Below are 14836 nucleotides of genomic sequence, written 5' to 3' on the forward strand. Positions count from 1 at the left end.
ATTATTCCTGATGATGAAGAGCTGGCTACGGGTAGCTTGATTCTTACCCTGGGAGTCTCTATGTACGGAGACTGTGATGGAGGGAGGTACGCCGCTGACCAAAGAATATCTCGTCCTCGGGTCGTTTCCCGGATAACCAACCGCTCATCGTTAGACGGGAACATGTGGGTAAGCGCGTTGGGGACGCGACGACCAAGAAGGTAGCCGTTGTGGCTGCCGGTGCCCCTCAGAGCTGTTTTCCCTGGCTTACATTTGTAGCCAAAAATTCTCTAACTGCACTAGGCGGGATGGTGGGACTGCCACACAACTCTGAAGAGTTGGTGCAGATTGTGCTCTGGCTAGATATGTCTCCTGGTATTATGCCAGAGACGTAATCGGTTGGAATGCATTTTTTTTGGATCGCACTCGTCGAGATTCAGGATGAATGGAAACCTAGGTCCCTTACCCCTTACAGAAGAGTGTCGTCCGTAACCAGGATACACACAAAGATTCTTTCCCTTTACAAACATGGTGTACGTTCGGCCTTCACTCGCGTGGTGGCGTGACATCACTCGCTTAGCCGAGTGAACTTCGAGCGTTCATCGAAAATTCGGGGGAAGGAACTACGTTCACTGGGATTTTCTAGTGAACGCACTCGTAGAGCCGAGTGAACTTCGAGCGTTCATCTAGAATTAGGAGGAAAGAATTGCGTTCACTAAGATTGCCAGTGAACACACTCGTAGAGCCAAGTGACAGTTTAACCTTTACTGGAATCATCGATATTTTTGTATTGTTATAGCTCACTCACTGTATCACGTTGTTAATGTTTTCATACAACTAATTTTACATGCAATTATACAATCGATGAATCGTAAAATTATATTTTGGTACAACCGTGTTGTGCTATGAAAACTTGATATTAGCTGTTAGAATAGAATAATGGCAGATGTATTTGTCAGCTCAATATTAACTAACTAATTAATGATGAAATATTTTTTGTATATATTCCATTTAAAATAATTGGCTTTGACTCTCATTTTTTCGCTTACAGCGTTTTTAAAGACATCAATAAAAAGGTTATTTCTTATACAAAATTGCATCAAAGATGCCCTTGTTTAATTGTAAAAATAAATGATCACTTGTATATTGCCACTAGACATCGGTTATAAGATACTATAAAGATATTTTATTTGAATAAATATAGCATTGTAACCAAAACAATGTAACTTAGAAAATAAAATTTTTAAAATAATTTCAAATATAATTTTTTTTATAACAGACCGAAATTTGTATTTTAAGAGAATGCTTGTTGTAATATTTGAGAAAAATTAGCTGATATATTACTTGTTTTCTTCTGACATATTTAGTTAACTTCTGTTTCTTTTACACATAAGTTTGATTTATAAGTAGTATTAAATAGAGCTTATTGTTCTGAAATAATTAATGTATTTGTATCAAACTAATCCAATCTGTAATAAACTACTTATTATTGCAATGTAATATGATGATTACTTCATTGATTCTCATTTTACTCAATAATATTGTATAAGTACTCGCCATTTGTATAATAGTAATTATTATTACATACTCGATACTATTTTTCATGACTAGTATATTATTAAGTAGCTGTTAACCTCTAAATATTTATACCATGCAAGTTCAACATTCTTATATACCTATATAAATACACACATACCAATATCTAATTTATAGGTATCACTCGGCTCTACGAGTGTGTTCACTGGCAATCTTAGTGAACGCAATTCTTTCCTCCTAATTCTAGATGAACGCTCGAAGTTCACTCGGCTCTACGAGTGCGTTCACTAGAAAATCCCAGTGAACGTAGTTCCTTCCCCCGAATTTTCGATGAACGCTCGAAGTTCACTCGGCTAAGCGAGTGATGTCACGCCACCACGCGAGTGAAGGCCGAACGTACACCATGTTTGTAAAGGGAAAGAATCTTTGTGTGTATCCAGCTGCAAGACTATCATCAACATTCTCTATGCAGTTCGTTGAACTGCTGAAGCACGACTGCATCACTATCGAGACGTTCCGGCGTATTATAACCACACTTATTTTATTCTGTTGCAGGCAGCGTCAATTTTATGTCGACGCCACCTAGCGGATTTTACTGAACTAAAGTGAAAAGCTGGCGTATTTTTGCAAAACTTTGAGCTCATTTATTGCTAGTGTTATTAAATTTTTCAAGATAAAAACTATACTAAAACCATCTAGGAAGTATCATGAATCAGTGTGCAAAATTTCAGCAAAATCGGTTAAGTAGTTTTCGCGGTTAGCGATTACAACGGTTTTAGCAACTTTGCTTTATATATTAGTAAGATAAGAAGTAAGATAAGGTAACTGGGTAAAGTGTTAGTTATTAGTAGACTTTTTGTGATTTTCATGTTTACATATTTATATAGCAATATAATAAGAATATCTATAGCGAGGGATGATTAGTTTATAGCTCAAATGATACCAAAACTGTTTTCTATGAAATCTACTTTTTACTCATCATATTGAATAAGTTATTTGAGTGTGAACTACTACAAATAATTTGAAAAGTGTAAATTTTATAAACATTTTTCATTTCTTTGTACATTGTATGAACTTGATTTTTCAATTTTTTACCTCATATTCTCTTTAAAATTACACAGTATAATACAAACACCAATTATGTCCGATATATTTGGTTACGTTTTCATGGAGTACAACAAAAATCGTAAAAAATGTAAGTCTGTATCGCAGAACATGAACATGCCGTTAACAAATAGAATAAACAAATAACTTATGTCCAAATCTATCTGGGAAAGCAATATTGTGTTTATAAATAATGTGAAGTTCAAATGGTTAAAAAAAAGCTTTTGTACAATAATATTTCGTAAAAAAAAAATGTAAAACCTTTCAACAATTCCAAATAAAATCGTCAACCATTCAATAGACAGCGCAATCTAAGTAGCTGTAAGTTGTAACGGATAAGACGTACAGTTTTCAAGTGACACTAAGACAGATATACAAACATATAGCTTTGGAATCCAAGGTGATTTTCTGGAGCGACAAACATCCGTTATCGCAGATCATCGCACGACTTCATTAGATACAAAGCCTCGTTTCGTCTCCCTCTTCTTTCAATCTCCAGCCGTGCCACTTGCTTTTACGACTGCTAATTGCTTCAAACATGTAATGTGACCAGTTGACTTGCTCGGATTGGCTCGGGATGAAATCACTGTGATTTATCTTCCGATTCTCCTTTTCCTGTTTGATATAAGTAAGTTGTTTCTTTGACGACTTGATGAAACGTTCGAGGAAGACGAAACGCCGTACGAACTTTTTTCCACATTTCCTGTTCAAACTGTATAAAAAGTTGTATATTTCGTGACAACTCATTGTCTGTAAGTCCATACAAAAGTTTATCAATTGTTGTAGTTGCGAAAAATAGAATAGAAAATGGCAGAACCCTATCAATCAATGGCCAACTTTGGGCCGAATAGCATAAAAATCAACAAAAGCGTAAAGCAGATCATTAAATACTCTATTGGAACAGCTCATGCAGCCCAAGTCCGGGTCTTTAGAATTTATCGTCAAAAAATTCGCCCAAGTTAGTTCGATCCTGGTACCAAACATGGACACCCTTGGTTGTGTTGATTATTTATTCTTTGCGATCGTTAAATATTCGCAACACGTGAGAGAGGTGAGTTTTTGCGCGTTGGGCTTCTTTCCGCAATTACGCCGGAGGAGGTGTACGTGGTACTGAGAATCGATGGCTACGGCATTTCTGCGTAGTAGGCAGCGATACTTGTGCGGGTCTCTCCTTTGTTCGAATTTCGATATCAAGTTTATGGATGTGGTTCTTGATTGGGAGGCTTGTTTTATGGTCCCGTTAATTCGAGTGCACGTTGAAATGAGATCCAGTTCGCCGTGAATGATTCATGTATTCGAGGAAAAAAATTTATCGTTAATTTAAAGCATTACTTATTGGTGATGTGAGGCGTTGAATTGGACAGTCTGCTTATATTTACTGGACCGAATCGACGATTTAATTTTGTACTCTAAATAACCGACTTACTTTTTTCTTCGGATTTCAGGTTTTGTTGAACATGTGTTGGAAAAAACCGAAAAAAACATTACCTCGAGTGGTGTTGTATCATTGTAATTACCGTAATGTAATTGTCGTTTTTTATAGTTTTTCAACTGTACGTATAAAGGGAAGTACCCACGTAAAAATTATTACGTTTGGCCAAAATTTCGCCAAAGTTCATGTGTTCAACGTTTGGCTAAACTTTGGCCAAGTTTGGGCAATGAGAAAATCCCAAACTTGGATTTTTGTTGGAATATTAGACTCAATATTTTTCGTAAGTCATGTAATGTAGACCAACTGATATCCTGACGCAACAAATTAATTTTTTAGACGTTTGGAAGAACATTTGCTAAACTTGAGTAAAATATTCCAACAAAAATCCAAGTTTGGGATTTTCTCATTGCCCAAGCTTGGCCAAAGTTTGGCCAAACGTTGACCACATGAACTTTGGCAAAAGTTTGGCCAAACGTAAAAATGTTTACGCGGGTAGTTAAAATTTGTGAATATGATTGGAAACAAGGAGATACTTAACAACCTTCACAAATAATGACACTGATGGTCTGAGATTTCTAGCAAGTCCAATAAAGAGAAACGTACTACAATTTATAAATTTTACATTTTATTAATTTAGATTTAAAACGTATTTTATATTTAATGTGAAAAGAAAGATTGTCATTTTATTAATTATTTTAAAATGTCTCAAATCGTTGAAAGTAGCCTGGAATTTTTTTTTTCTGTATTATGTTATGTAAGCAGTGCCGCATTTAGCTAATTTCAACATTTTATTATTCATGCTATGTTTTTGAAAATGTAAAAAGATCAAAAGGATTGATAATTTTACACTAATTGCGCTTTTTATAAAGGGGTGACAGTTTTTACCAATATTTTGCATAAAAAACAGTAGCTTAGAAATACGTATAGATTTAATACAGTTACTAAAAGATATTTTCTATGAATTTTTTAAATCATTTTTGTTCAAGTGGTAGACCAGTACTGGTTTAATACTGTAGAAACGATGAAAAGCATCTTGGAAACTTTAACTATATGTGTTAAAAATTTTAGCTGCTTTTGAAAGTGGAAAACAAGGGTTTATAAACTACAACAATCTGCTATTATACCCTTTATTAGTCAAATTTCAAATATATCAAAGTAATCTTTACAGCCTTCACTTGCATTAAACAGTAGTCCAATGCTGTGCACAGTCAAAAATTAGTAGGGCAGTTTTAAAAGTATGGCAGGTTTACTGTCAGAGTTAAAGTTTAATGAAAAAACGAATAATAAAAAAATATACATGTATATAATTTTTTTCTAGTAGCACTTAACACAGCTCTTATAAATATATTTTCTTCTCTTTTTCTTTCAGTAATCTAATTTATTACTGTAAAAATTATTTCCTTGCTGGTGCTACTTACAACCTTGTGCTTCAGGAGGAGCAGTACAGCCATTTTTATAAGTTGAACCACCCAAATTGATACTTTGATTCGATGAATTTCTTTTATTTATTGCTACATCGATGCGAGTTTTCAATGCCCACTCGGAATAAGTGAGTTTTCTCATTTCATTGAGAGAACTGAGCAACTCTTCGCAATCATTGAGGGTTTTTCCATCATCCAGTAATCTGACCAGTGAGTCTAGCCTCATCGTAATGACTTGTAACACAGATATATCGCCTACTTTGATTTCTTTCAGTTTATCCAACCTATTTTCACAATCAGAAAGGATTTTGGATAATCTTTTGTGCAACTTGAAAAGTCCCATTGCAGGTTTTAAGTCTGGATATGACTCTTTCGATGGTCCGTGGTTCTTTCGGATAGCATAATAAAGAGTCAGCAAGTATATCAAATCATTCACCTCCGAGCTTTCAACGACCACTCTGAAGGCATCAATCATAGCACGATGAATCGTAACACTGTCATTATATTCCCAGAGTAGGCTCACTATCTTCAAATCGTTATCTGTACACTGCGTGTTCAAAAAACGAGGTATGTTACTGCTGAATTTACTGTAAATAAACATAATTTATATAACCAACTGGAATGGGTTTCAAGCAAAAAAAATTATGTTTCTGTGATTGGATGACAAACCCGTCAGTCCGGAAGCCAGCTTCTAGAAGTATTTTCAAAATTTTGCATTTGCCCTGATCGATAGCCGCGCGCAGTGTTCCGTTGACATCTTGAAGATGTTCGGTGCTTGCTGTCTTTATGTTATCTTTGTCGAGTAGGCGACAGACAACCTGATCGTTGTAAAAAGTCGAAGCAACAATTAACTGCAGGAGGTCGTTCAAACAATAGCGAATAGCCAAGCTCGGGAGTTTTTTGTTTTCAATTTTGGATTGCATCTTGTCGTCGTTCATAATGATCGACATCATGGAAAACAATACCGTGCATAATTTGTGCCTCGTGACTAAATAGAATGGTGTTTCAGAAATACAATCACGTGTCTGGAAATTTGCTCCTGCGAACAATTGTTATATTTCAATCATACAGTCAAACATTTTACAAGGATTTAGAATGTTAAAACTGAAAATGAAATATCTCTCTGATAAAATAAATGCGAAGCTAATAATTACAAAAACTCTTAGTGTGAAAACTGTATTAAAGTAAGGATTTAATGATAGTCACTGTACTTTTTATGTGCATATCAAGTAAATTTTATTGAAATTTACGATGATTTTTATTGTCAAGGTAATTGTCGTTTACTCTCTAAATTTAAAATAGTAACAAGTATACAACCTTTTTAAAATAGTGCATTTACACTGTAAAATGGTGAGTATATACTATTTAAATAGTGAAACAGTCGATTTCATTATTTCAAAGTTGTATACTTATAACTTACTTGAACTAGTGAATATCCACTATGAAACAGAGTATTTTTCTGCAAAATAGTGAATATTCACTATATTCTACCTGGGTATCTGTAATTTATATTGTATAGGCTGTGGTTTTTGACAAAAACTATTAGCTGATATCGGAAGCTGATAATGCAGAAACGCTACTGAACCTTCAAACAGATTATAACAATGATGACGATTGCAGCCAGCGAAACAAAGGAAAAGCATAACTGATTATATTATTTAATAGTTTTAATTGCTCGGTCTTTATCAATAACTCTAATAGTTTAGTATTTAAAAACACATAACGATAATGACCTATATCATAGTTGTAACTATTTAACATTTTTTATTTGTGTTTACATTTATGTTATAAAATGTTAACACTGCTACATGCACAAAGAATTATTTTGTCATACATCGTTTAACATCTTATAATTATAGTCTGTATGAAAATTTATACACACATAAAAAACTATTGCTGTCTTACATCGCTCTATAATTAATACTGCAGTGTTTTTGTACTACCAGTATCAGGTAGTGCTTTTTATCACAGAAAAAAGTATCGCCATTAATATTAGATTATCTATAATTTAAAAAAAAAAAAAAAATTATAGGTAATTTAAGACAAATATTACCTTTACACTAATAGATAGGATTCATTGTATAAATGCTACAGTCGTTAATTGTTAACGATGTGGATTCGAGTATAAACAAGTACTTAATTGTTTACAGTCAGTTAACCAAGTATGTGACAGTTGGTACTAGAGGTTTAAAAAAATGGCTACGACATTAAATAAATTGTGATTGATCGCGTCTTAACTGTCAACAAATATTAATTTCACATACATCTCAAGTCTTGAATTATGAATCATTCGTTAACCAAAAATAATACTTTCTATCAGTGTACAATAAAAATCATCGAGAACTTCAGTAAAAACTTACAACTTAACACACATACAAAAAGTAAAGTAACTAGATTAGCGTGTAATTTTACCAAATTTTTTGCGTAAAAATCCTTACGATTTCTCACTAAGGATACAGCCTCTTAAAAACTACATGTTAATGTTAAATTATGATCTCGACGTAGAAGAATTTTTATCTAGCCAAAAATGTTTCTACTTTGAATGGTGATGGGCGATACTTGAACAGAGAATACCTGCGTATTATATTGCATTCTGCCAAATCTGATACGAATAAAAACTTTTTTATAAGCTCGGTGAGTATTCAATTTACCTTTTTTAACAAGCAGATGAGCGATTTCAGCACAGTTTTTCCTACCAGCTTCATCTTCAAATTCCAAAGCTCGCAGTACTGAATGCAACGGTGTTTCACCAAAGAAATTTTTGGCATTGACATCAACGTTGTTCTGAAGTAGAGTTTCAACCTTTTCTTTGTCTCCCTTGATGGCAGCTCGATGCAGAGACGAGTCACCAATATTATCTTCAACACCTTTCGCTTCCAGTAACTCTTCGAGAATACATGATTCATCGCGCCTCATATTGTGGTAGCTCTTGTGGTCTTCGAATATTAGATAGCATCGAAGAGCTTGGAGCGAAAATTCTTCATGCATGTCCACGCGGAGTGCGTTTTCTAATACATGACTTATAAAAATCTTATTTTCCGGCAACGATTGATTCGCGCGAATGCATGCATGTAGCAAGCTTTTGTAAATATTTTTACACCTTGCCCTGTAAAAAAATGTTTAATGAGTTAAAATAGCGGAGCTGAGTGAGGGAAGATTGTGATGATTTATTGATCAACTTATTAAACAGAAATCAAAGTTATTGCAAGGTATCAGAAAAACAAAAAAAATTTATACCAAGACCAAAAAGGAAGTTATGAAAGCAGTATTTAGCAACAAAAATACTGTTTGTCAGACTGTACATTTGGGCTTTATTTTGAGTTAGTCAGAAGGTAAATTTTCATTGTTTAAGCGTGTGCAGAAACCAATGTTTAACTTGTGCACATGTGCAGATGACAAAAAAAAGTCGAAAAGGTCATGTTCGACTTTTCCAAGATGAAGCCCCATAGAAGGAAATAGCTAAGTAAAAATATCTTTCTGTGTTGCTGCTGTATCCTAAACTCTGTACACTGTACAGTAGGGTTTGTCCTTTGTTATTTCCTACTTTCTTCACTACACACACATACATTGGTATTATCGCACATCACATGCATACTCTTGAGTCAAGAATATTGAGATATTTTGCTGCAGCGGATTAAGAAACGGCGAAATATAAGACGTGGGAATTGACACTAGTCAAGAGATGGCATTACGAGGGTGATTATCCACCTCTATTATTTCAAGTTGTGAATGGGCTTATTGGTTATGTTATCTTATTGTTGAGGCTAGTAGAATACTTTTGAAAATTAAAAAGGTTGACTGTAAAGTCAATGCCCTTATAATAACTATATCTTTTCTCACACTATCTTCTTTAACTTTTTTACTGAGTTTAAATGGTAAAAATTTCGATTACTTCTGGCGAGCTGTGACTTTCTGATTATCATTTTAACTTTTAAATATGATATTTATATTTTTAAAAATTTTATGATACAAAAATGTACATTAATTTACAAATATGTATGTATTGTTTCATAGTTACGCCTATATTATAAAATTCCCTTAAAAATGCAACATTCCTGTAATTTTTAAATACTGTTTAAATTATTTTACGTAAAAAGTATCATTACCTCTACACAAAATCATTTAGGTATTAAAAGTATCTCAGCAAAATATCTCAATATTCTCGATTCAAGAGTAGATAGGCTCGAAAGGCCACAGATAATCGAACAACTTAACTGAACCAACTAAAACTAGTTTTATTGTTGTGGAAAATTAGTGATATAAAAAAATTGTGATAAAAAACAGTAATGTTCGAAAAATAACGATGAGTAAGAGTTTGAAGAAATTTCGAATCTTTTGCTTGAAATTTTACCAAGAGATGTAATGACTATACATTGAATTCATTCAATATCGATATAATTACAAAAATAATAATACAAAATTTCGTTAAAAGTTTTTAATTTTCATTATTAATTAAAAAAGTATTGAATGGACAAATGAATTTCTATTTGGAAAATCAAGAAGAGAATCTCGTTACAACTATACAATAAAAATATTGAAGTTCTACCTGAAGTTCATCAATTCCTTTGCAGATTCAATTCGATTAAAAGAAATGGCAATATCCAGAGCTGTCTGATCGTTGTTGTTTACAATGTCAACATCTGCTCCAGAATCCAGCAACAGTTTGACAATGTTATAAGAATTTTTGAATGCTGCGCAGTGCAAAACCGTGTAATTATTTAGGTTCATCGCGTTAGGGTCAGCTTTATATTTGAGGAGGAGATCAACCCCTCTGACCTGTGAATTTCAAAAACTCAAGATTTTTCAAAGTTTTCAATTTATTCAAAATGTTACCTGGTTTTTTTCTACAGCCAAGTACAGTGCCGTTTCACAAGCAGGTCCTCGCGCATTCACGTCTGCTCCATGGTCCATCAGAAATTTCATTATTTTCATCCTGTCATCTCCTTTTGTGGATAAGACTAGATGCAAAGGTGTTTCGAATTCGAGATTCCAGTCATTGATGCAAGCTGGATCCCTGGGAAATCGATAAGAAGAAATAGAAAAAAGGTTTACGAGAATTTCAGTTCTTCCTTGAACAACAAATTACCTTTGCACAATCTTGTAAACTTTCTTAAAATTTCCAGAGATAACTGCTTTATGAATACTCGTATATTCATTTTTATTATTTTTCATGGTTTTTTGCTTATTTTTTATTATTTTTTGCTTCCCAACTTGTTTACAAAAAATTGACATTAGAATAAATCAGTATCGTTTACTTAGTCTTGATGTAAGTGTTATGTATACATAGAGTTACTATAAACAGTTTTAAAATTACAGCCTGGTGTTATGTACATATAGTGTTACTATAAATAGTTCAAAAATTACAGCATGTAACTATATAAGCATTAATTTTGAACAGTGAATAGATCATAGATATAATAATACAATAGCTGTGTGCAAGTAGTCCATTAGATAAGTTTAGATGGATTACTAAAACTTAATTACAGCATAAATAATCAAGTATATCACACTTTCTCGTAAAGTTTTGTTTCTTAGATATTATTAAAAAATTAACAGCAGTAAAAATTCTTCTGTATTTTAATGAGGCTATTATGATGTAACGAAAAACTAATACATAATTTTTTGCACATATTCCGTACTAAGGCTATCACAACTGATTATTTTACAACACTCACATGTTTTTGGGTCCTGATTATGCAAAGTTAACATTCAAATATAGCACCTAATACAAGCAGGTTACAAACGCAGGCACTCCCGGAATGATACTAAAGTCACTTTAGAAGTGTCCACTCTTGAAAATGTTTGGTGATAACGACAACTTTAACGAGTTCCTCAGCAAGCCCCACCACTTTATCAGTTGATAAGTTGTAGCGACATCGCACAGTCGTGTGAGAAAACCGAAAACCGTTTAACAGTCACTTAAAAATATCAAAAATCATTGATAAAAAATGACGCTTCCAAACGAAAATTGAGCTAAAGTTTATTAAAATCAATGACTCATGCTACATCAATGTTCATTTTGATGAGTGTTTTCAATTGTGTACATTCTGTCTCTAGTTCTTTACTGGATTGCAAGACGAATAGATTTTCTACGAGAAGCAAGATAGTACAAAAATTTAATCAATGAAATACGATTTTATAAAAAAGGATTAATGAATTTGCTTCCACGCCTGATAACTCAAGCTACAATCTTTCTTCATCACGATGTTGCAATGGCTTTAGTTCAATGAAATATTGTACTTGGTTCTCGTTTCGTCTTCCATTGCGTGCACTTCAATTAATGATATCAGTCATTGATCGGTATGTGAATCATGTTCAGAAGAATTATGGAGTGAATATATTTAGTAGTTTGTCAGTAGTCATTCAATACATTCAATAGTTCAAATAAACGGCTCCTGAGAAACGTAACAAAAGACTTTTTTTCAAATGTATATATGTACAGGTAGAGAATATGTTGTTACCAAACGTGTTTAAAAAAACGGTTTTCTACTCAAGTTTTAAGTCAATTAGTTTGACACGCGCGTTTTACAAGCACTTATTATTTATTAAGTGAGGTAGAAGAGGCACGAGTCATGCTTGAGCGACAGACAAAAGGTCAACGAGGACGCTCCTATTACCTTCTAATTTAGCCAAATATATTTTAAATTTACGAAGAAACGTAGCCAACACAATATATACACTGTTTTTCTTTTAATTGATAACTTTTTTTTTTAAGTTAATAATAATACAAAATAAGAGTAGGAAGAACACTTAGATATTGTAATCGATGAATAATACTCGTGTTTACCCACGAAAAATGTAAGTATGTAGATAAAACTTTCAGTTTAAAAAATTTCGGACAAAGTTATGAAAATTGAAGATTTTCGGAAATTGCATTGTTTTTTTGTATCTCAAAAATATATCAACAAAATTTCTTAGTCTTAATACTTACTAGAAAAAGTTTAAAAAGTAATTTAGTATAGAAGGCTACAGCACGTATTTTAGTCAGTTTTTTCTACTTTTCTACGGGTAGAAGCACCAAATTGATACATTCAAGTGTCCACATAATTCTGTGAGCATTAACTTTTTTCCCATGACTTTTTTTATAGTTCTGATCGGTAGTTTTAAATTAATCGGAATTTAATCGGGTAATGTACGCAATTTTCCAAAAGCAGCATGTTCTATCCCCCCAACTAAAATGTAATGATGTCTCGTCATAGGAATTTTCAAGATTCACATCTGCTCTTTCCCGAATAAGTGTTGAGAGCTTCATAATCCTGTTTACGCACAATAATTAGATGCAAATCTAAGTAACCAATACTATCATCAGGATCAATACCTTACATGCAAATCTCGGAAAGAAGATGTACGTTTCATCGATTCTGTTATACTGATTGAATACTGCTGTAGAGGTGGACGTCAAAATTGTAAAGTTAAAATAAAAACTTTCTACCCGAACTCCATTAATTTATTTGCATAGTCAACTTTGTTATTAGTAATTACTATACATAGTAGTATAGTATCTGGTCTACTGTACTTGTTGTATCCAGTAGCACGGGAGAGCGCTCCGAAGTAAACTTGCGAAAGGGACGAAGCCTTAGGAACCTCGCTAAACTATTTACTTCAGAGTCGCGATTAAATAGCAAGAAATAATCATTTTCGACGATATGACTAATAAGGTATTTTCACTTGTGACGTCATTCCAAGATGGCGCGATCACTGGGTTTTTTTTTCAAATTTGCACCAGATGTGCAAAATCAGCTGTGAAATTCACGAGGACGTCCCAACTAATGATAATGCGTTTAAAAACTTTAGGTTTTAATAAGCTATCGAATGAGCTTTAAATTTTTTACATCTTCACTTGGTAAGCAATGCAAAAAAATGAATGAAATTATCGCGGGCATAAAGTTGATTAGAAAAACATTTTATTTTTTGTGCTTACCATGATCCAGTTATAACGAATTTGAAATATAGTCAATAGCGATTCCCGATGCATTAGAGGAAATTTTTCGTTTGTTTGCCAAAAGTGTAGTTTTAATGAAAATCAGTACAGAAAAAAAAGTACTGCAATCAGGCGGATTGTACCCGTCTACTATATATATATATATATATGGTTGCAAGCTTCCTCGCCTCCGCGATCATAACAAAGTCCCATAACCTCTGACGAGCTGTTAAAATTGAAGCAGTGTGTGGCAAAAACATGAATAAAAGTTGTTGTATAAGTGGTTGTCACGATAAATCTGCAAAATAATGTTGTCTTTTCATAGATAAAGAAATAATTTCATTTCGTTCCTCTGCACTGATACTTTTGTATTTTTTATTGTCCGGAGAAATCACAGATGGAATACGAAAAAAAGATTTCGCAGATTTATCGTGACAACCACTTATACAACAACTTTTATTCATGTTTTTGCCACACACTGCTTCAATTTTAACAGCTCGTCAGAGGTTATGGGACTTTGTTATGATCGCGGAGGCGAGGAAGCTTGCAACCATATATATATGTATAGTAGACGGGTACAATCCGCCTGATTGCAGTACTTTTTTTTCTGTACTGATTTTCATTAAAACTACACTTTTGGCAAACAAACAAAAAATTTCCTCTAATGCATCGGGAATCGCTATTGACTATATTTCAAATTCGTTATAACTGGATCATGGTAAGCACAAAAAATAAAATGTTTTTCTAATCAACTTTATGCCCGCGATAATTTCATTCATTTTTTTGCATTGCTTACCAAGTGAAGATGTAAAAAATTTAAAGCTCATTCGATAGCTTATTAAAACCTGAAGTTTTTAAACGCATTATCATTAGTTGGGACGTCCTCGTGAATTTCACAGCTGGTTTTGCACATCTGGTGCAAATTTGAAAAAAAAACCCAGTGATCGCGCCATCTTGGAATGACGTCACAAGTGAAAATACCTTATTTGTTTTGGTTTAATGTAGCCTCTTCCATCCTATTATACAGCTTTACCCAAAAACGTAAGCAAAAAAGTTGGTTAAATAACAAAAGTACGACATGTTTATCTTAAAATGCTCAAATCAAGATTTTTTCACAGATGTATAAGCCTCGGAGTGGTCTTGCCATGAAGTTAGCTACAAGAAAAATTCTCAGTGTATGTTAAGATAGGTGTCTACTTAAAATCAAGTAGTGCTGCCAATAGTGTTGTCTTATTCGCACCAGTATGCAGTAGCCCCGTAATGCATAACTGTGCGTTGTTTACTTTGCTCGTGTCGGTTTTTTCTATTGCACAGAGTTTATTTCACAGCTCTATTACTCACCATAGAACTGTAGCCTTACGCTTCGTAGCTGTAGAAGGTGCCTGCTAGGTGACAAAAAAAGAGTACGAAAGTATCAAAATTTACCTCGTAAATAAAATCACT

General features: G+C 33.4%; 1 protein-coding gene across 1 annotated transcript; it reads right to left on the reverse strand.

Moving 5' to 3' along the window:
- Positions 1 to 5182: 5182 nt before the first annotated feature.
- LOC149375856 (uncharacterized) lies at positions 5183 to 10674 on the reverse strand. Its single transcript, XM_089597518.1, has 6 exons — positions 10559 to 10674; positions 10306 to 10486; positions 10019 to 10248; positions 8124 to 8578; positions 6142 to 6511; positions 5183 to 6059 (listed from the first exon to the last, which is right to left on the reverse strand). Exons 1-6 carry the CDS (start codon positions 10642 to 10644, stop codon positions 5462 to 5464), a joined length of 1920 nt encoding a protein of 639 aa, XP_089453644.1. The 5' UTR covers positions 10645 to 10674; the 3' UTR covers positions 5183 to 5461.
- Positions 10675 to 14836: the final 4162 nt, after the last annotated feature.

Source organism: Copidosoma floridanum, unplaced genomic scaffold (genome assembly GCF_036245765.1).
Source record: "Copidosoma floridanum isolate Cflo_tuat_1 unplaced genomic scaffold, Cflo_Japanese_pri ptg000004l, whole genome shotgun sequence".
NCBI lineage: Eukaryota > Metazoa > Arthropoda > Insecta > Hymenoptera > Encyrtidae > Copidosoma > Copidosoma floridanum.

Coding starts and splice junctions, on each gene's coding strand:
- LOC149375856 (XM_089597518.1), bottom strand. CDS start 10,644: ATGAAAAATAATAAAAATGAATATACGAGTATTCATAAAGCAGTTATC. Junction 10,487..10,558: donor GTTTACAAGATTGTGCAAAG/GTAATTTGTTGT, acceptor TCGATTTCCCAG/GGATCCAGCTTGCATCAATG. Junction 6,512..8,123: donor TCATCTGCTTGTTAAAAAAG/GTAAATTGAATA, acceptor AATTGTTCGCAG/GAGCAAATTTCCAGACACGT.